At 50.1% G+C, this 20,972-nt stretch overlaps 2 protein-coding genes across 2 annotated transcripts; both read left to right on the plus strand.

The window, feature by feature from the left end:
• The first annotated feature begins 5,777 nt into the window (after positions 1-5,777).
• Positions 5,778-8,223, plus strand: CCNO (cyclin O). The gene is made up of 3 exons (XM_045998833.1): positions 5,778-6,454; positions 7,085-7,270; positions 7,738-8,223. The coding sequence occupies exons 1-3, from the start codon at positions 6,068-6,070 to the stop codon at positions 8,221-8,223; spliced, it is 1,059 nt and encodes a 352-aa protein (XP_045854789.1). The 5' UTR covers positions 5,778-6,067.
• Positions 8,224-12,850: 4,627 nt separating this feature from the next.
• MCIDAS (multiciliate differentiation and DNA synthesis associated cell cycle protein) lies at positions 12,851-19,144 on the plus strand. The gene is made up of 7 exons (XM_045998839.1): positions 12,851-12,967; positions 13,055-13,151; positions 13,332-13,423; positions 16,611-16,683; positions 17,279-17,502; positions 18,344-18,454; positions 18,704-19,144. Exons 1-7 carry the CDS (start codon positions 12,851-12,853, stop codon positions 19,142-19,144), a joined length of 1,155 nt encoding a protein of 384 aa, XP_045854795.1.
• Positions 19,145-20,972: the final 1,828 nt, after the last annotated feature.

The following is a 20,972-nucleotide window of genomic DNA, read 5'->3' on the forward strand; positions in this document are numbered from 1 at the left end:
CTGCTATTTTCTCTGGCTAGGATGTTTTCCCCCCAGATGCCCATGTGGCCAGCTCCCCTACCTCCTCGAGTTCTCTGCCCAAATCTTCTCCATGCACTTATCTGACCACCATATTAAATAATGAAGCCTGTCTGTAGCACTTCCAGCATCCCAGTCCCTCTACCGTGTCTCTCCCTGCACTGCCACACCCCCCAGAAGCTCTGGGAAGACAGGGATGTTTGTTCTGTTCACTGATGTAATCCAACTTCCAAAACAACGGTCTCACTTAGGAAGTGACGGTAACTTTGCTCCCAGAGTGCCCAGACCCTGTTCTAGTGTATCCAGCCCTTCTGATTTTCACATGTAATAGCAATCACCATTTTTCAGGAATCACTTAGGTTCCTTGCTTTCTAACTTTCAAGCCATCTGCATATGAAAAATGCTATTTTTAAAAAGAGGAAACACATAACTAGAGTTCAAAATTCAGAAGATCAATGTAAGTACAGTAAAAAGTCCCTCCCTCTCTATTTCTGTCTCCCACATCTTCTTCCCAAAGGCAACCTGTGTTACCAGTTTCTTGTGTATCTTTCCAGGGAAATTCCGTGCAGATATAAGGACATACATGTGTATATATATATATTTTTTAACACAGTGGCAACATATTTGACATAGTGCTTTGCACCTTGCTTTATTTTATTTAACACTCTATTTTGAAAATCCTTCTACATCAGTCTGTAAACATCTACCTCTTTCTTTTTAGTGGCCACATAATATTCTGTGTTTTAGATGTCCCTTATTGCACACAATCACTGTTTTGCTTTTAACACGGACATTGTGATAAATACCTTTTTATAAAGTAATTTTGCATTGATATAGAATAAACATCTGGGAATAGAAATGCTGAGTTGAAGATTACGTTCATTTTAGATGTTTACAGATCTTGCCAAATTACCTTCGAAAACAGCTGTACCAAATTACACTGTCAAAAAAACATATGAGCCCTATTTCCCTGCATCCACTTATCAAAAGTATAGACTTCTATCAGTCAGATTACATATAAGATAATATCTCATGATGCTTTTAGTTTGCATTTTTCTTGTTTTGAGTGAATTATCATGAGGACCGTTCCCTCCTGACACCTTTGATCTGCATGGGCAATTCTACCACCTAAAGGGAAAGCAGCGAAGAGAGCTCCAGGTTATCAACCTGGTTTGAAGAAATTCTTTCAAGGCCCACTAAAACAAGTCACTAAGTCTCCCCTATTTCAGAAGAGCTGGAGACTGGACTGGCCTCCAGCAAAATGCTACTGTGCTGACTCCTCTTTGACTTCTTCTCAGTATCCAGTTCTGATCATATATTATGTCGATCAGCAAAATTACAGCAGGTCCTATGTTAGCCACACTGGATAGCCATGCCTTAGCTAGAGAAAAATATAATTAGAGCAGCAGCTAACTCACACTGAGCACTCTATGCACACACTATACGCCTTATTTAATCCTCACAACAATTTTCTAGGAGACTCTTATTATTTTTAAACAGCCAGGGAAATAGAGGAATAAAAAGGTTGAGCGACTTGCCCAAGTTGACAGAGCATGTGTGTTGCAGAGTTGGGATGCCAAGCCAGGTGCTGACTCCAGAGCGGGAGCTCATCACCACTACACAGTATCACCTGTGCCAGGCAGAATGCCACTGGCGGGTGTGAGTTGGGAGAGGAAGCACATGTGTGCACAAGGGAAGGAGCAATGCACTAGAGTGTGTGCCCTGAAATCTTGGTGAACTGGCAAGTGGCAAAACAGCAGAAAAGCAGGTAACCAAGAGATGGTCTTTTCTCCAGGTGCCGATACTAGTGGACATTTAGATGTGCAAGTCAAAAGTCTGGCTTTAAAACCTGTTGAGGGGGGACACCTGGGTGGCTCAGTTGGTTAAGCAGCTGCCTTCGACTCGGGTCATGATCCCAGTGTCCTGGGATCGAGTCCCACATCGGGCTCCTTGCTCGGCGGGGAGCCTGCTTCTCCCTCTGCCTCTCACTCTGTCTGCTTGTGCTCACTCTCGCTCCTCTCTCTCTCTCTCTCTCTCTGACAAATACATAAAAAAATAAAAAAAAATTTAAAAACTGTTGAGGGGCACCCGAGTGGCTCAGTGGGTTAAAGCCTCTGCCTTCAGCTCGGGTCATGATCTCAGGGTCCTGGGATGGAGTCCTGCATCAGGCTCTCTGCTCAGCAGGGAGCCTGCTTCCCCCTCTCTCTCTGCCTCTCTGTCTACTTGTGATCTCTCTCTCTGTGTGTGTCAAATAGATAAATAAAAACTTAAAACAAACAAACAAACAAAAAAACCTGTGTTGAAAATTCTTGCTTTGGGGTCACCTGGGTGGCTCAGTCTGTTAAATGTCTGCTTTCAGTTCAGGTCATGATGGCAGGGTCCTAAGATCCCCGCATCAGGCTCCCTGCTCAGCAGAGACTCTGCCTCTCTCTCTCTGCACTCACACTGTCTTTCTCAAATAAATAAGATCCTTTAAAAAAGAAGAAAAAAGAAAATTCCTGCTCTTTACTAAATACCAGAAAAACTTGTCTGACTTTTAGTACCTTAAATGCTTCTCAATCTGGGCACTTAAATACATTAATAGAAAACACATTAATAGAAAACATACATAGTAAATATAATTTTTAGTGACAGATATAAATTCTAGTGACTTAAAATATAAAGTGAGCTTAACGACCATTTGAGGCACTAACAAAGCTGTCCACCTCTAAGTACCAAGCCCAACCCGCTTACTCTGCTAAACAAGGTACTGTTAGCAAATGTATTCTTCCTACCTCCATCACAGTCCAAGAGTTGGGGCGGGATGACAGTGGGAGCTTTCAACTGAGGCTCGAATGTCAAACTGGAAGAAAACAACAAGATAACTTCAGTTCCATTATCCATCCTATAGATTTCAAAAACCACACCTGAAAACAAGCAGGGCCAAATCATGGTTAAGTAGCTTTCATTATAGAAGCCTGGGTTTAATTAAGTTCTACACCTTTAAAGTATTTTAGATTTACCTAGTACCTTAAAGGTGCATTGTACCTAGGTCTCAGATGAGAAAAGAGAAATTAACTTTAAAGACCCTTCACAGGGAAAATAAGGCCTTAAATTGCACTGGATTGTTCATACCACAAATACTGCACCTCAATAGCCTCCAGTCTTGTCTCCTACAATCCATTTTTCACACCTCAGCCAGAATAATCTTTTAAAACAAAAGGCAGATTCTATCTTGGTAAAGCTTCTTCAATGGCTTCAGGTAAAGTCCAAACATTTAATGTACCTACTAGGCACTGCAATGTCCTATGAACTATTTAAGATACGATCGTACTAAAATTTATCTGACATTTGTTTAACTGGGTAACCTGTGTTTTATTCAGAAGGTCTTCTATCATAATCATTTTTTAAATGTGTCACATGGTTCTTCACTTCCCCCACTAGAATGTCAGCTCTATGAGGGAAGGACCCATGCAACCTTTTTTTAAAGGGTTTTTTGGGGGGTAGAGGGACAGAGTCGGGCAGCAGAGGGACAGCACCTATGTGGCTCAGTCGCTTAAGAATCTGCCTTCTGCTCAGGTCATGTTCCCGGGGTCCTGGGCTTGAGCCCCACATTGGGCTCCCTGCTCAGCAGAGAGCCTGCTGTTCTGCCTACTTGGGCTCTCCATAAAAAAGGTTTGTGTGTCTGTGTGCTTTTTTTTTTTTTAAAGTAAACTATACCGCGCACCTGGGGCTGGAACTTATAACCCCCAGGATCAAGAGTCTCATGCTCTACCGAAGCCAGCCAGGAACCCCAGGACCCATGCAGCCTTGATCATGGTCTTGGACCAAGCATGGCAGGCATATCCACAAATACTGAGGAGTAAACCCATCAGTACAAAGCTCGGGCACCATCTGTTGGGAGTTAATTCTAACTACAAACACTACCCTCACATCCATGTGGATAAAATGATCTTTCTGCTTTTTCAGAATATCTCCAGGGTGATACTATTGACTTCCCAACGGAGGCTTTAATGTAACCCCCTGTTTTACATTTTAAAGGGACTTTGAGCTTTCAACATATTTCACTTGTTCCTCAAGACAAGTATTAATAGCCAGTTTTAACAAATGAGGAACAGAGACTCTGAGAAGATAATAGCTAGCCCATGATGACCAATAAATGGGAGTGACCATTCTGACCCTGGGAATTGACTTTGAGCTCTTTTCATTGTACCACATGCTCATCTGTGCTGATGAGAAGAATCAGAATTTCTAGGTCTTTCCTCCTCATCCAGAAAGCTTCTCAAGGAAAAAGTCTGACAGCTGACCTCTTTCCACAGATTTCCCTGCTCAACCCATAATGGTTCCCCAACAACAGCTTGAGAGGAGACAGCAAGTCCTGACACCTCTATTTTGAAAGACAGGTGGTTCTTAGCTAATCTCTCAAGTGATAAATGAAACTATTTAGGTGGAGAGACTAAAGACCTTTCTCAGAGTTACAGAGAAATAGGAGTAAAACTGACCACAACCCCAAATCCTTCTCTTTTCTCTTTCCTGCATCTCTAGGAGACAACATCCTACTCCCCAAGTTCTGGGCACTGGGATTTCAATCCGATGACATACATTCCTCAGCTTTTTTTTTTTTTTTTTAAGATTTTATTTATTTATTTGACAGAGAGAAATCACAAGAGAGGCAGGCAGAGAGAGAGGAAGGGAAGCAGGCTCTCTGCTGAGCAGAGAGCCCGATGTGGGACTCGATCCCAGGACTCTGAGATCATGACCTGAGCTGAAGGCAGCGGCTTAACCCACTGAGCCACCCAGGTGCCCTCCTCAGCTTTCTTTTGAAAAGAGGGGGGAATGGCTGAACCTGCTCTTGGGATATCTAACAACCTCACTTCTGGGAGTGCCTCTGGAAAGTTCATCAGGCTGAAGGTCTAGTGGGTTTCCTGCCACTGAGACGTCCCTGTAGGGCTGACTCCATGGTACTTGTGCCCCCTTTCACTTAGGCCTCCAGCTTCTACCAAGACAGGAGGCTAGGTTCTCACCCAGCAGTGCCCTCAGGAAACTGCTACGTCCACCTCAGTCCCTCCTACCTGGCCGCTCCCCTGCCTCCCGCTCCAGCTCTACTTTTGTGAGCTTCTGAATGAACAGAGACGGAGAGCAGGGAAAAACCGAGGGATCGTGAGGCGCCCATGGCAGGTGTGGGCAATTAGATCCAAGCTAGCAATCCAACGCTCCAACCATGTCCTGTCCTTAACCGCTCCAGTTTACTAGGTTTGGTGTGGCAAGTGTTAGAGGAGTTGAGACCTGCTGTCTGATGTTCGCGGGGCAGTCTGGTTTTGGGCATGAGTGCCTGCCTGGGAGGCTGCACTAGCTCCCAGATACACAGCGCAGGTGGACCTGTGGAGGGTCTGCTCCCCAAGACCAGCGCAAGCAGGGATACTGGATCCTAGGGTCCGGCCTAAAACAAAAATTACAAAAGCAATGGAATTAGAATTAACTGCGTGTATGGGTCAGCGAGGAAACTCCTGTACTGACAGAGTTCTAGTTGGAGCCCTGAAAGGTCGGAAACTGATCTTTACCAAATTACCGACCTGGATTACAGTTTGCAAGACGAGCCGGACCTCGACGGGGAGATGGCGGCAAGGAAAAGCTTTTTGGCCCCGGAGCAGTCCAGCCCCTCCGCTGGCTTCTGCGCACACTCCACCTAGCCACCGCCCCACCCCCACCCCGGGCGGCGCGCGCAGCTCTCCGTGCAAGCCGGGCTCTGTTACCTGGGTGACGCGGGACGCGCGCGGAAAAGCAGGACAGGGCGGGTGCGCTTGGTCCGGCGTAGCTCCTCCTCTCCGCTGCAGGCCACGCAGGCTACACCCTGCCAGCAGCTTGCTCTGAAGCGGTTCTTTAGCCGGGAAAGCGCGGTCTCGTGCCGCTCAGTAGTCATCCAGTGAGAAGCCGGGGGTGTGGTGGGGGTAAGGAGCCCGCCGAGTACTTAGGGACTCGCCGCGGCTCTGGCCAGCCTACTGCGGACTCTGGAGCGCGCCTTCGGTTTGTCGCAAGGCGAGGAGTCATAGAGCGGCCACCGGGCTGCACCATGGTGACCCCCTGCCCCACCAGTCTCGTGAGTCCCGCCGCCCGGGCTGGGAAGCGGGACCACGACCAGAACCTCCGCGCCCCGGTGAAGAAGAGCAGGCGCCCACGCCTCCGGAGAAAACAGCCGCTGCAGCCGCTGAACCCGTGCCCGCTCCCCGGAGACTCCGGTGTTTGCGACCTGTTCGAGTCCCCCAGCTCCGGGTCTGATGGTGCAGACAGCCCCGCAGCATCCGCGGCGCTAGGCTGCAGCCCCCTACCCGCTCCTGCCCAGCAGTTTGCGCAGCTAGATCTACAGACCTTCCGTGACTACGGTCAGAGCTGCTACGTCTTCCGCAAGGCGCGGGAGAGCCACTTCCACCCGCGGGAGTCGCTGGCGCGGCAGCCACAAGTGAGGCGTTGGGAGAGCGAGGTCCCCACCCCCGCTCCTCTTCCCCTCTCGGGCTCCTTCCTCTTCCGCTCCGTCTGCCCTCCGTCTGCGCTCCGACGCGCCCCGGGGCACGGAGCTTCGCGACCCGAGCGGGAAGGAGCTTTACAGGGCCAGGCCACCAGCCTCATTTTACAAATGGAGAAAACTGGGGCCTGGACGGCTTAAGTGACCTGCCCGAAGTTTCCGTACTGGTTAGTGGGAACGCGGTAGAATGCAGAGGACCGAAGACAGTTTCTGGGTTCTAGACTCCTCCTGACCCCGGGCAAGCCATTTAACAATTCTGAGCTTATTTCTTCATCTGCAAAGTGGTGGCCCTCTCCCCTCACTGAATTGCTGAGAGGATTACACAAGGTAATGTGTGTACACACTTGGCACAGGGCTAGGTACGAATCCAAGGCTTCCAGGTCCTAGCCCGACCATTACTCTTCGCGCAGCAGCACCGTCCCAGTGTCTCCCAGTTTCCACCGCATTTAGGTTTTCCCTTTTTGTGCCTTCCTCCAGGGAATCTCCCTGGGTTTTCTTGGCAGGTTCCTTCTGCAGACCCTCCTTGCCCAAGCTCAATGGGTCCTCCTCCCACGTCCCTCCCCGCAGGTAACGGCGGAATCCCGCTGTAAGCTGCTTAGCTGGCTGATCCCAGTGCACCGCCAGTTCCACCTCTCCTTCGAATCTCTCTGCCTGACGGTGAACACTCTGGACCGCTTTCTTACCACCACGCCTGTGGCTGCAGACTGCTTCCAGCTGCTTGGGGTCACGTCCCTGCTCATCGCTTGCAAACAGGTACCTCCACGTGGGGTCTGGGGAACAGCCAAACTCACAGCGACTCTCTGGCCACCACCTGGCTTTCCAGCGTACAAGATTTAGTGCTGGGTGGACAGAATTCATTCTGTCCCTACATTTGCAAACCTATATATCCCACAGCTTTAACTTCTCAATAATGGCCCCCACCGTCAGCCCCGTCACCGACCCCTAAATAAATAGGTTGGAGTCAGTCTCAAAAGTAAATCCCAACAGCACTTTGTAGCCCTGCTATTCTAGACTTCCCGGGGGAAAAATATTTAAAAATTCTCAAACCTTTTTTAGCGGGACAGTAGTTAGAGAAACTGCGCTGAAAGTACACCCCAGGCGATTAAAGTGGAAGAAATGGAGAAGCCAAGGCCCAGCTATCTGGCTGGAAGGGATGGGGGGAGTCCTGGTTTTCTCCCAGGTTTGAGACTGGGGTGGGCCTGGGCGCCCCTGTGTTGCAGGTGGAAGTGCACCCGCCCCGCGTGAAGCAGCTCTTGGCTCTGTGCTGCGGCGCCTTCTCTCGGCAACAACTGTGCAACCTCGAGTGCATCGTGCTGCACAAACTCCACTTCAGCCTGGGCGCGCCAACCATCAGCTTCTTCCTGGAGCATTTCACGCACGCTCGTGTGGAGGCCGGGCAGGCTGAGGTCTCAGAAGCCCTGGAGGCACAAGCCCTGGCGCGTGGTGTGGCGGAGCTGAGCCTGGCCGACTATGCTTTCACCAGCTATACCCCCTCCCTGCTGGCCATCTGTTGCCTGGCGCTGGCTGACCGTATGCTACAGCTCCCGCGCCCGGTGGACTTGGGCCTAGGGGGCCACGCCGAGGCCGCAGTGCAGGACTGCTTGGGCAAGCTGCAGCTACTAGTGGCCATAAATGAGACCTCCCTGACTCATATGCTGCCATTCCAGATCCGGGAGAAATGCAGCCTGTCTCCGAAATTGAAATGAAATACACATTTGTCTGTCTACCCTGGCCGGACTGCTGCACCTCTCCCATTGCTGTGAAGGAGGGCGGTCTTGGCCCCTAGAAGACTTCATGGCTCCCAGCTGGTCACAAGGTCATCCTGCAGGTTGTAAATAGTGTACTATAAGAGCGCCTCCTCCTTTATTTATTTTACTAAGCCCACCTGACAGACCTTAGTCTTTCCCCAATAAACAGGCTGTCAGTCTTGGTTTGTCTGAATGCTATTGCCTGCATTGTCTGTGGGGAGGGAGGGTAAAGGCAGATGGGGATACAGGTAGTAAGAATGGAAGGGTCTTGCTCCCCTGGCTCCCACCCTGTAATTAGGTATCCATGTGGGAACACCAGGTCCTTTGAGATTCGAGTCGCTGAGAGGGTCACTTGTAGACCTGTATCCCATGACCTCATAGGAGGCTAAGGACTGCTCATTCCCCAAGGTCCAAAGGGAAGGTGCGGTGTGAACCTGAATAGAACGCACAGCAGTCTATGCTGTCTAGAGGGATGGGGACACACAGGATGCCCAGCTGGAAAGCTTTGGGAATCACCTATGCCAACTAGTTTAGGGCAAAGAAAGACCTACTCTGACAACTAACAGATATTGGAAATGAAGGCTGTCGTGTCCATGACAAATAGAGCCCATTTACCCTGCAATGACTTGGTTCAACAGTTCACTTTTGTCTTACACCTGCTGCAGGTGAGACCAGGAGAACAATGGCACAGTAATCATGGCCATCATTGGGTGCTCAAATGTCCCAGGCGCTGTGGTCAGCATTCATTGTCTCAATCCTCCAAAAACTCCATGTGTGATCCCATTTTTCAGAGAAGGACCCTGGACCACAGGGTCTAGAGCAATCAGGATTTGAAGGCAGGTAATCAGAGCCACACTGCTCAACTTCTCTCACTTACAGGTTTGTGGAAAGGCTTTTAAAAAACCCCTCTTCCTGAGGTAGGTGTGAGACAAGTTATCTACTCAGTGCGTTCCATTCAATAGAGACTATGGAGAACATATTTGGAGAGCCAGCACAGTCCCTGCCTCCAGTCGTGACACAGGTGGGAAAACTGAGTCAAGAAATGAGACTTTTGGCTCAGGTCATGATCCCAGGGTCCTGCGATCCAGCCAGTCCAGCCACAACGGGGCTCTCTGCTCAGCAGGGAGCCTGCTTCCTCCTCTCTCTCTGCCTGCCTCTCTGCCTACTTGTGATTTCTGTCTGTCAAGTAAATAAATAAAATCTTTTTTAAAAAGTGAGACCTAGGCTTGCTGGAGTTACCTCCACAGCAGTCTCATCACTTTCATTCTCACTGTGGTGAGTCTGCCATAGAATTTCAGTTCTCTCACCTCCAGCCAATGTCTTCACTTCTCTGAGCCTGGCAATCTTGATAGAGCTGTTGTCATGCCTTAAAGGAGATCCTGAGGTAGTATAAAATCATGATGAAACAAGTGGGCTCTGGAGTGCTTGAGCAAGTCTCATTTCCACGCACACATGAGTCTCTTCTGTAGAATTAGGAAGAACAATAACCTATTTGATAGGATGGAGGTATGGATTTTTTTTTTGTTTTATTTATTTATCTTGGAGAGGGGCTGAGTGGGGGTAGAGAGAGAGGATGTGCAGATCCTGATGTGGCGCTCCATCTCACAACTGTAAGTTCACGACCTCAGCCAAAACCAAGTGTCTGGATGCTTAACCAATTGCACCATCCAGGCACCTCAGAGATATGGATTTCATTACCTGTTCCATACAAATCCCTCTGCACAGGTCCCTGCATATAGCAAATATTCAAGACACGAAGACTGTTGGCAGCCTGTACAATAGTGGGGAGGGATTTACACAGAAAAAAAAAAAACAAAAAAAACCCAAACCTTGGAGATTGAAATAGAGGCAAATACAGGATAACGTTAGCTATTGGGAGGCAAACCTGTTATTCATTGAACTGTCTTTTCAAATTTTCTGAAAGATTTATAAAACTTAAGTTTGGGGGGGTAAACTCAAGTCATGTTCCTCTATATTTAGAATCAATTTAAATGTAGGATAAATTGGCATAAATGAAAAGCAAACACATTCAAAATTTAGAGACTCTTCCTTACACCTTTCCTCACAAGTACCCTCTAGGTACTCTCCAGCACCAGGAGCACTTACTCTGAGGCCCTCAGATCTCTTCTCTCCCCTTATATTAATGTGTTAAGCTCTCCAGGAAATTTCTGGACTTGGGCTCAGGGATAGGGAAACGCTGATCCCCAAGCTGTTTGAGAAAAAGCTGGTCTGTGATGATGAAAAGGAGAAGGAAAAATTGTATCATCAGACCCAAGTCCCCAAATATCTAGAGCCCTCAGCCCCACTGTTAAGGGTGGGTAGGACCATTGGCTCTTTTACAAAAGTGTGACTTGGGGGAGAAGTTGTTTTCACCAACATTTACTCCATCACTCAGCCAAGATTGATATGGGTGAGTTGGTTCCAGAATCATCCAGATTCGGAGTCCTATAATCATGCTATTCCAGCTCCTTTTGCCACATTTTTATGTACAATGTCCCTATTTTTCTGCATTTTGGAATTCACTGATGAAAAAGGAGTCTATTCTGTAAAATCAGGAATGGCCTCAGGTGAGAGATGTTCCCAAAACTCAACTAAGAGCTCCCCTACTCCTTTTACAGACTGGGAAGATAGGGAGGGAGGGAGGATCGGCTAGTTACTAGGCTACTCAGGAATCAGAACTAAGCCAAGAATAGGTTGTGAGAGGCTGGAGGAGCACTGAAAAGCCTCCTTAAAACATCAACAACATCAATTTATCCACATCAAGCACCAGTTGCATTACATAATCTCATTTTAATGGCACCTCTACTGAAGTTAGCGTTATGATTTTCCTTTCTTAAAAAAAATTTTATAGTCATCCAGGGATGACTGGTTGGCTCAGTCAGTTGGACATCTGTCTGCCTCTAGCTCCGGTCATGATCCCAAAGTCCTGAGGTTGGGTCCCACAACAGGCTCCCTCCTGGGTGGGGAGTCTGCTTCTTCCTCTCGGGGCCCCTCTCCCCTGCTCATGCTCTCTCTCAAATAAATAAGTCTTTAAAAAAAAAAAAGTAATCTCCACACCCAAGGTGAGGTTCGAACTCACAACCCTGAGATCAAGAGTCACATGCTCCACCAACTGAGCCAGCTACGTGCCCCAGTTTTATGCTTTTCCTAAAGATCTGGTGGAGCTCCTGGTTCCAATCCTCAGGTACTCTCATCCTGAAGTCAGAGCCCCTCACTGAGGGTATCATTGATATCCCTCATTGATTGTGGTGTCAATCAGTGATACCACACCAATTCTAGCTGCCTGACCTCACCTCAACCAGGTCTCCCCATTTATAGATGTATCCAAAAGTCTCTAAGTCTATTCTAGCTCTACTATTGTAGAACCGTCTCCAACACTGTTAAGGGGTGCCTTTAATAATCCAGATAACAGGGAGAAATAAAAAGGGATCATACCACTTTAAAAGAGGATTTTCATTACCACTACTTCGTATAAGACACAAACAAGGTGACCAATAGGAAGTTACCGGGGTAATTTCAGATGACTATTCAAATTCGCCATATCTAAGAGTGGTCTGAGGGATCCCCTCATCCAGGGATTTAGAGGTGCTCCTTCTTGGGAGAGGCCCTCGTCTTGGGAAGGGCAGCCAAGACTTCCTCCGAGCGACCAAGGCCAGCTGTGTACAAAGTGGCCAAATGCTGCGGTGGCCAAATGAGGCTTTCGGGGGAGAAAGAGACTGGGGTTTTAGGGGATTTAGGACCGTGCAGTGCGGCGTTTTCCGAAAGGGGAGGAGCATTTGTAGATGTCGCTTTCTCTTAACTGACTCTCTTTTAAAGGCTACACGCAGGCGTCGCTGCCCGGGAAAATGCGGGGCTAGGGGTCCGGGGAGCGCTTCTAGGCCATCAGGCAAAGAGAAACCAAGGGCAAGTCGTAAGTCAAGACCAGAAGTGCACCCCAGCCTTGCGTAAGGATCTTCTGTAGTCTGGGGGCAGTTCTGCGGCATTCCTACATTTGCACCAAATCCTACGAGGCGGTACTACGAGGTACTATGAGGCTCCTGCCGGAGTCAGGCTTTGGCGAGTGTCACTCCGCGTTTATTTCGTGCCTTACGGCTGGGGGTGGGAAGAAAAGAAGAAAGAGTTGTTAACTTTTCCGTCCTTGCTGTCCGAAAGGGGAAAGGCGGTACCCGGTATTAGGGACCGGTGGGGCTAGTTCACTCCTCCTCCCGTCTGGTGCTGCCTGGAGGCAGCGGCGCCAACCCTCCCCAAAAGGGCGCTCGCGGGCCGGGTCCCGCGCTCGCCGCTCCCGGGGGAACCCGCGTTGCCAGGTTGGGTTTAACGCCTCCGCCCGCGCGCAGATTGTCCGGGGCTGAAGGCGCCACCTCCGGCGCTCAGGCGCGAGCCGCCCCTCCCTCGCGGCAGTCTTCACTCTCCACTTGGCCCTCCCTCCGCACCCCTACAGCCACCCCCTCGCCTCCACCCCGACCACGCGCTTACCCCGCAGGCGCCAGGCGGGGCGCTGACTGTGGGTCGCTATTCCGGCCGCGGCCACGGCCGCCGAAGAACCAGCACCGCGTTCCTGGGCCGAAGCCGGCGGGGAGGCAGGATGCAGTCGTGCGGAGGCGCCGCGGCGGGACGCCGAGCCTTCGACCGCATCTGCCCCAACAGGATGCTGGAGCTGGGGGGCCGGCCTTTCGTCAAGCCGGGGAAGCTGGAGAGGAAGGTGGGGCCGGGGGCCGGTGCCAGGCAGGGTCCGCACGCTCCGGGGCCCGAGGGCTGACCTATCCTCACGGTTTTTGTGTCCGGCCAGTTCGCCCCTCCGCGGAAGTTCTTTCCTGGTTGCAGCGGCAGCAGCCCAGTGTCGATATACGAAGATCCCCGGGACGCGGAGCCCGCGGCGCTGCCAGGTGAGCCTGGCGGCTCCCACGCGATCCCTCGGGTTCCCCGCTCCGGGTGGGTAGCGCACGCGCGGCTCAGATGAACTTTTCCCCTCTGGGCTCCAATGTCCTGACGGGAGGCCAGTGGCGAGCTCTGGCTCGAGAGACTCAGGGCCCGCCTGGTGCGTGTCCCCGATTCTCCCCGCGCAGCCCTCACCACCATAGACCTGCAGGACCTCGCCGACTGCTCCTCGCTACTCGGGTCCGACGCGCCGCCTAGTGGTGACTTGACCGATTCGCAGGTATCTCCCCTTTCTCCCGAAGCCCGGCGGCCTCCAACAGCCCAAATTCCGACTCGGGACTCCGGGGTTCCTTTCCGCAGAGGCTCATCTCGCGCCGGCGCGCAGGCAGATTTAGCTAGTGGGGGCAGACGTCTTGTCGGAATCTCAGCCCTGAGGATCGGAACTTCTTCCCTCCCTAGTCTGTGGCGTCGGCGGTATTCTCAGAGCTGTTCTGACCAACTTGGGACAGAGGGGCTCACCTGGAGAACTTTCCTCCAGGGAAGGGGTCTCCTGTTCTCCCCCCCTATTCCCTGGAGCCGTGACAAAGCAATCTGGAGGTTGAGCACGGAGGAGCCAGGCGAGTAGGTGGGAGCAAAATGAAGCGCTGGGCACCTGGTACTTGTCCTGCTCCCAACATCCCTGCCCGGCCTAACAATTTTCATTCCCTGGGTATCAAAGGAGTGTGAAGATTGACTCGATCAAGACTGGAAAAGACGAATAGAGTTTACATTTAGAGGAAGAGGGACGAAGGACAAAGAACTCTGGAAGAGATCTGACAGCAAACGTTCCTCTCTGCAGAGATGGCTCTTCAGCATTTGGGCACTTTAAAAAAGTCATTTTCTCCCCCTGCAAAGGTTCATGTCACTTACCCTCATGGGGCAAAGAGGTATTTGACTTTTTCTTTTCCTTAAAAACTTATTTCCCTACTCCCATCCCATTTATTCCACTTGCAAGGGCTGACATTCCCAGGTTGATGAAGGAACCTCCCAGCATTGGTGTCTGGGATGCCAGAAGCCTGCCTGGCCATCGATGGGACATGAAGTGCCCAGAAGGACAGGAGGTCTTAGCTAGATGCAACCTACAGGAGGAGTGCCAGTTCCAGCTTCCTGGCAGGAGGTCCTGGGGACCTAGGTCCCTAGGGGAAATGTCCAGCACTGAAGACTCCAGAAGATATGACCACCTCCGAGAACTGATATTGGTAGAAGAACACGGCCTTCCAGGTTTCCCCAAGTACCTTTAGAGTTGGGTAAGAGCCCAGATGGAGTCAGGGTAGGTGGCCACAGAAAGCAGAGAGTGGGGAAGGCAAGGGATGAGAGTGGGCATTGCACTGCAGATTCTGTTTTGTTTTTCTCTTTAGATCTGGATGCTCAAATAAGGAAAGACAGTGCTTGAGCATCTTTCAACCAACCCAGAGGCCCATTCACTGTCTTACTCCAATATGTTTATTTTACAAGTCATGAAAACCATGCAGGCTCTTCTTGAATTTTTGCCCAAGTATTCAGAACTTAAATTTCACATCATTAGCTTTTTTTGGGGGTGGGGGCTGCCATTGTGGTTTGGGAAAATGCCAGATTTTTAAATCTAATTGGGAAGCTAGGATTCAAAGTTTCAAGCACAGAGCTCATGTGAGATGGCCCAAGAGGTCCAGGACTTTTCCTGGGGGGAGACACAGCTGGTAGAAGGGGAAAGACATCCCTTAGAGGAAGATCCCCTGGAAAGACCCTGGCCAGTGCGCGCTCAGGTCAAATTTCCTAGCCTCCTTCCTGCTGGGTAAGATGAGCCCAGAGGAAACACTTCAGAAGTGTTTGTTTGAGGTCCAGAATGAGCCAATGACTTGGGATAGCATGGGAGGAAGCATTTCCTGGGCTCCAGTTCTGACTTAGCCTCAAGCCTCCTCATGGTAAGGGCTTTGGCTGAATATCTATTAAGAGGAAGACCTTTCAGCCCTTGGAAAATGAGTCTTGTTTCTGGGTCCTTCAACCAGGGCAGAACTAACTTGTGCTTCAGAATTTGTCTTGGCCCTTTCTAAGCTCCTTTCACCCTTATAGCCTCAGTTCCCAACTGGTGCTTGAGGCTTCCTAGACCAAAGCATTCCATGAAAGCTAATACTTGTACTTTCTTCAAGGTTAGGGTCAGAGTAAGTTCCTCTTTTCAGCAATATTTGAAAGGTAGAGAAGGGCTTTGGGGAAATAAGTATGAGTAACACAAAGGAATCAACAATAGTGGAAGCAGTAGAATAGGTATTTCTGATGGGCATATTGGATGCATTCCCCCACACCATATGCCTCGAGAAACTTCTTTCCTCTTCCCCAGTGCTGTCTTCATTGGAAGACAGGCTTTCCTTAAAAAAAGAGATAAACGCTAGAGGCAATGAGGTATGCAGGAAAGAAGATTGAAATAGTCACCATCCTTCTAGGACAGGAGCCCCAATTAGTTGGGTGACTTTGGGCAATTCACTTTCTCTAAGCTTCAAATTCTTCATCAAACGGGGAGGAATCACTTCCTGGGCCCTGCGTGCTTCCTACATTGGGTGAGAATTAACATAGGGACTCTGTGTAAAAGAGTTTTGTCAACTCTTAATGTCCACGAATTAAGAGAATAAGAGGGCCTCCCACTGTCTCCCTCGGCGTCACGCAGCCAGGCACACTGCGGGAACCGAGGAAGAGCGTCCAGTTCAAGACATGGGAGGTGCCTCGCACCTTACCGAGAAAGTAGACTCTGACTTGCTGAGAAACAGAAGAGCAATAGGCCTTGCTGCCCGCGGAACCGAAGCACTTTCTATAGCATGCCTGCTCCCTCAGCATACAGCATAGCCTACCTTTTCCCTCCCTGTTTGGGGAGAAGGTGGTTTGGCTGCGACTGAGCCTCGGCGGGATACACAGCCTCACGTTATTTCTCCGGATGCCCCTGCACGCCGTCAGGTCTTGGGAGGGAAATCCGAGCGGACGCACACCTGTTCCCTTACCTTAGGGCACGACTCCTAGGCGGGTCCGAGGTAAGTTGAACGAGAGGTTCAGCTGGAGCCGGAGGAACGCCTCGGGCTTCACGTGAGGAGGCAGCTGGTTGGCTGGTGGCGGGCCAATGAGGCGGCGCGGGGACTGCGGGCGACCGGCTACCTGGCGCCTGGCCACTAAGCTGAGCGCCGAAGGACTCCCGCCGCAAACACAGCTCCGCACAGTTTCCGCGCCCTTCAGGATCCCGGGGGACCCGGCCCTTGCTACGACTGTTCCGCTCCTCACCATTGCAATGCAAGCCTGCTGGGTTCCAAGCCTGGGATGGGGCTTTGATTTTCAGGTAGGAGGCTCGGTTGCGAACTACGGTGCGTGCACACCTGCTGCCAGGCCCGGGAGGGCGACCGTCGGTCTGGGAAGCGCTTCAGACCTGCTGGACTCGACATTAACTCTTTTACACCTCTGGCTTATTTCAGAACCATTCTCTGCAGACGGCAGCGGACTTCGATCTGCAGGATTTCAGAGACACAGTGGACAATCTCACCGCAGGCAAGTGCAGTCTCCTTGCAGTTAAGTAAAGGGAGGCGGGGACGTTCCCCACTCCGCAAATCAAACTAGTTCAGATTTCGATTTCGTGGTCGCGTAAGTGGTAAACGCAGCACCTGTCAACATCGTCAGTAACTCGTCAATGGGTCCGGCTCTTTCATATTTATGAGACGACACCCTTTCTAATGGAGATGAATCGCTAAATTTATAGAGCTTTCCCAGTCTAACGGGTTGAGTTCTCGGAGAGGGAGCCTACTCTGTGATGCGGTCAAGGAGAGGTTGGGGGACAGGAGTGTACAGAACGGCGGAGCTGTGTGACTTGGGGCAGTCTTGTCCTGGCCGCCATAGAGTCTGATTTCAGATCAACTCGATAGGCATATATGGAGCGCCTGCTGTGTATGAAGAAGATATCAGAAAGGGCCTGGGAAAAAGTAGGGATTGCAGAGTGAGGGATGCTTTCCTTAAGTCTTTACATAAACCCTACACCCGGCGTGGCAGGCGTGGCAGGCGTGGCAGGCGTGGCAGGCGTGGCGTTTTGTCCCTGTAGCTAGCCGGGCACGAGTCTGAGGCTGCAAACCTAGCTCCCACTCTTCCTCAGACTCATCCTCTTTGATGTCGCCTCCTCTGGCCGGCGGAGACTTCCCCTTCTCTCCTTGCGACCTATTGCCATTTGGGCCCTGTCTCTCTCCACCGCTGGACCTAAAGGCCCTGCAGTCACCGCCGCTGCGCCCTCCGGACGTGCCCCCGCCTGAGCAGTACTGGAAGGAGGTGGCCGACCAGAACCAGAGGGCATTGGGGGACGCACTCGTTGAGAATAACCAAGTAGGGGCACTGGGCTGGCCGCCAAGAATCCTGGGTTGGGGACAGGGTATGGAGCTCTGGGCGGAAATGGGGATTGCATGAACGGGAATGTGCCGGGGTGTAAGTCAGAACCAGTGGACGGACCAGTGCTTCACGTAGCTGCCCATTGCTCCAGTGGCTCTCCTCAATTTCCATCCTTAGTAGTGGGAATAATCCTGCCCCACAAGATTGATTTTTTTTAAAAATTTTATTTTGTCAGAGAGAGCGAGAGAGCGAGAGAGCGAGCACACAGGCAGAGTGGCAGGCAGAGGCAGAGGGAGAAGCAGGCTTCCCGCCAAGCAAAGAGCCCAATACGGGACTCTATCCCAGGACGCTCAGATCATGTCCTGAGCCGAAGGCAGCGGCTTAACCAACTGAGCCACCCATGCGTCCCCAGATTGATTTTTAATAGGGACACCAGTATTTACCGAAGGCTTTATACGCCTGGTATTGTGCTTATCAATTTACTTTTTCTTCTAATACTTACAACCACTGAATAAGATACCCTTACTACCCCATTTTACAGGTTATGAAACTGAGGTATAGGAAGATTGAACTTCAGAGGCAGACTCTGTATCTGCTTTTTGACCAAGTCCATACTCTTCACCACCATGCTACACTGAAGATTGAGATACATTTTGTCTAAGTGATTTGTGAAAACAAAGGACAACTAAACAAACGTGGTTATTATTCCCGCCAGTGCAAGTGCCCTTGGGTCTCCAGTTCCAGATTAGATGTTAGGATCCTGGTATAACTCATGCAAGTATACAGATGAGACCGACCACGGTGGCCTACCTCGTAATGTTTGGGTCTCCTTCTGCAGCTGCACGTGACGCTGACCCAGAAACAGGAGGAGATCGCCTCGCTCAAAGAGCGGAACGTGCAACTGAAGGAACTTGCCAGTCGGACCCGGCACCTGGCCTCGGTGCTGGATGTAAGTGGGGTGCGGGCGTGTGGGACACTGCGGGACGTCGGAAATGTTCCTATGAAGCTCCCACCCTGTTCCCAGGACTGGGACCCAGGGGGGTTGGGAGAAGGACGGTGGCTGCTGAGAGCTTGCTGAGCCATCTGCAGCCCGCATCTAAGCCCGCGGAGTTCGAAAGGCGCCCGGGTCTGCTTTGCGCACCCAGTGCGGGGGGAGTCCAGCCGGCCCCAGCTTGGCGCTCCTCCCCATCTTTTGTAGAAGCTGATGATCACGCAGTCCCGGGATTGCGGAACGACAGCCGAGCCCTTCCTGCTTAAGGCGACAGCCAAAAGGAGCCTGGAGGAGTTGTTCAGTGCTACCGGGCAGGATTGCGCGGAAGTGGACGCCATCCTGAGGGAGATTTCCGAGCGCTGTGATGAAGCGCTGCAGAGCCGCGACCCCAAGCGACTCCGGCTACAGCCGGAGCCCGCGAAGAGCGAAGGCAAGCCGGGGCACCTGCACGGCAGCTTCCGGGGGCTGCGCACAGACTGCAGCCGGAGCGCGCTCAACTTGAGCCACAGTGAGCTGGAAGAAGGTGGCTCCTTCAGCACTCCCATCCGCAGCCACAGCACCATCCGCACCCTCGCTTTCCCCCAGGGCAATGCCTTCACCATTCGGACAGCCAACGGGGGTTACAAATTCCGCTGGGTCCCCAGTTGAGCTGGGATGTGGTGGCCCCAAACACTGCCCTGTATCCGGACTAAAGCGCCGGGAGGCTAAGTGGGAGTAGCTGCAACGTTTTCCTGAACCTGGCTTCTCAGAAGAGCTCCCCCTGCTGGGCGAACGCCACCCTGAAACTTACGTTTCAGCAACAAAAAAACGTCTAGATAATGATGTAAAGTCCTGGTATAAAATACTGTATATTCCTTCCCCTTTCACTGTGTGTGTGTGTGTGTGTGTGTGTGTGTGTGTGTGTGTGTGTCTGTGTGTGTCTGTGTGTGTGTGTGTGTGTGTGTGTCTGTGTGTGTGTAAACACACACAATCTCAAACAAAATTTTTTAAAAGATTTTATTTATTTATCTGACAGAGAGATCACAAGTAGGCAGAGAGGCAGGCAGAGAGAGAGGAGGAAGCAGGCTCCCTGCGGAGCAGAGAGCCCGATGCGGGTCTCGATCCCACGACCCTGAGATCATGACCTGAGCCGAAGGCAGCGGCTTAATCCACTGAGCCATCCAGGCGCCCCAATCTCAAACAATTTTAAAGGTATTTTTAACAGCTTTGAATGATAGACTTTTAGAACGGGAAAGGACTTAGAAATCACTTAGCTATTTTATAATTATATAATCCCCTACTTTTATAAGAAGGAAAAGTAAGCTCGAAGAGATTAAGTAATTTTCCATAAGCAGCAGCATTTATTGGGAATTTCCAGTCTTTCTCACTAGTTATTTAAAGATCGTAGGTCCAGAATCCAGGTTTCTGAGTGAATGCTTCATTACATCACTGAACTTTCTCTGGTCCTAAGGACCCTTAATTGTCTTGCTGTTGAAAACTCTTATTCTGGCTGGAAGAATAAAAAGTTAGGAGAGAAGCCAAAATACTTGCTTTAGGGCAATAAAGTAGAGAAAAATATAGATGCTCAGAGGCAATGGGCTATCTACAAAATAGGTACTAAGTACATTTGTAATGATCATTCATATAATTTTGTAAGATTTATGGTTTACATTTATATTATAGTTTATATATCTGAACAGAAGAAACACACAAAAAGCAAACTTGGTTGATAAAGTTTTAAGAAAATGACATACTTCATGTGAAAAAGAATATATATTTTTATATCTGTGTGCGTGCATGTGCGTGTGTGTGTGTGTGCTCACGAGTGCGTGCAGGTGCACATGTACCAGAAACCAAGTGTGGAAATCTTGGTAAACCTATTTGAATTCCATAGATAAAACTGTGGTGCACATTATTGTCATACATTTCTAGGGCTGATCTTCTAAGAAAAACTTAGACATTTAGTGTCTTCACTTTGACTTTTTTCTCTTTCCTTTTGTGTGTGTGTTTTTTTCTAGTCTGTTGTGAAATTATGTGACTGGCATATATATGTCAGGTAGTATTTTTCCCAGCCTTCCCAGTTCTCAACACGAGAGCTATTTCTTTCTGTGTCCTCAGCATGGGCAAGTTTCCTAGCCTGTTACCTCATATCGTTCATTCTGCCATCTAAGTGGTGATATCAGGTTAACAGGGGAGCTGGGCAGGGCAGCAGAACCCGCTCTTCCAGTTTGTTCTATGTACTGTTATCTGTATTTAGGAGCCAAAAAAAAAAAAAAAAAGTGATAAAATAGACCACATTTCCTCATATTTTGTCTAACAAATGGACTCTTGAAAAGTACACTGAACAGTTGAAAATTCTTTTCATCAGCTTATATATAAAATTACTGAAGTTCAGGTTCAGAAAAAACAAAAACAACAAAGACCCTTAACTTGTCCTGAGAAATGATCCGCAGAAAGAGACTGGCAAATGACAAGCAGGCAGCCCTTCTCCTTTTTT

Source organism: Meles meles, chromosome 3 (genome assembly GCF_922984935.1).
Source record: "Meles meles chromosome 3, mMelMel3.1 paternal haplotype, whole genome shotgun sequence".
Taxonomy (NCBI): domain Eukaryota; kingdom Metazoa; phylum Chordata; class Mammalia; order Carnivora; family Mustelidae; genus Meles; species Meles meles.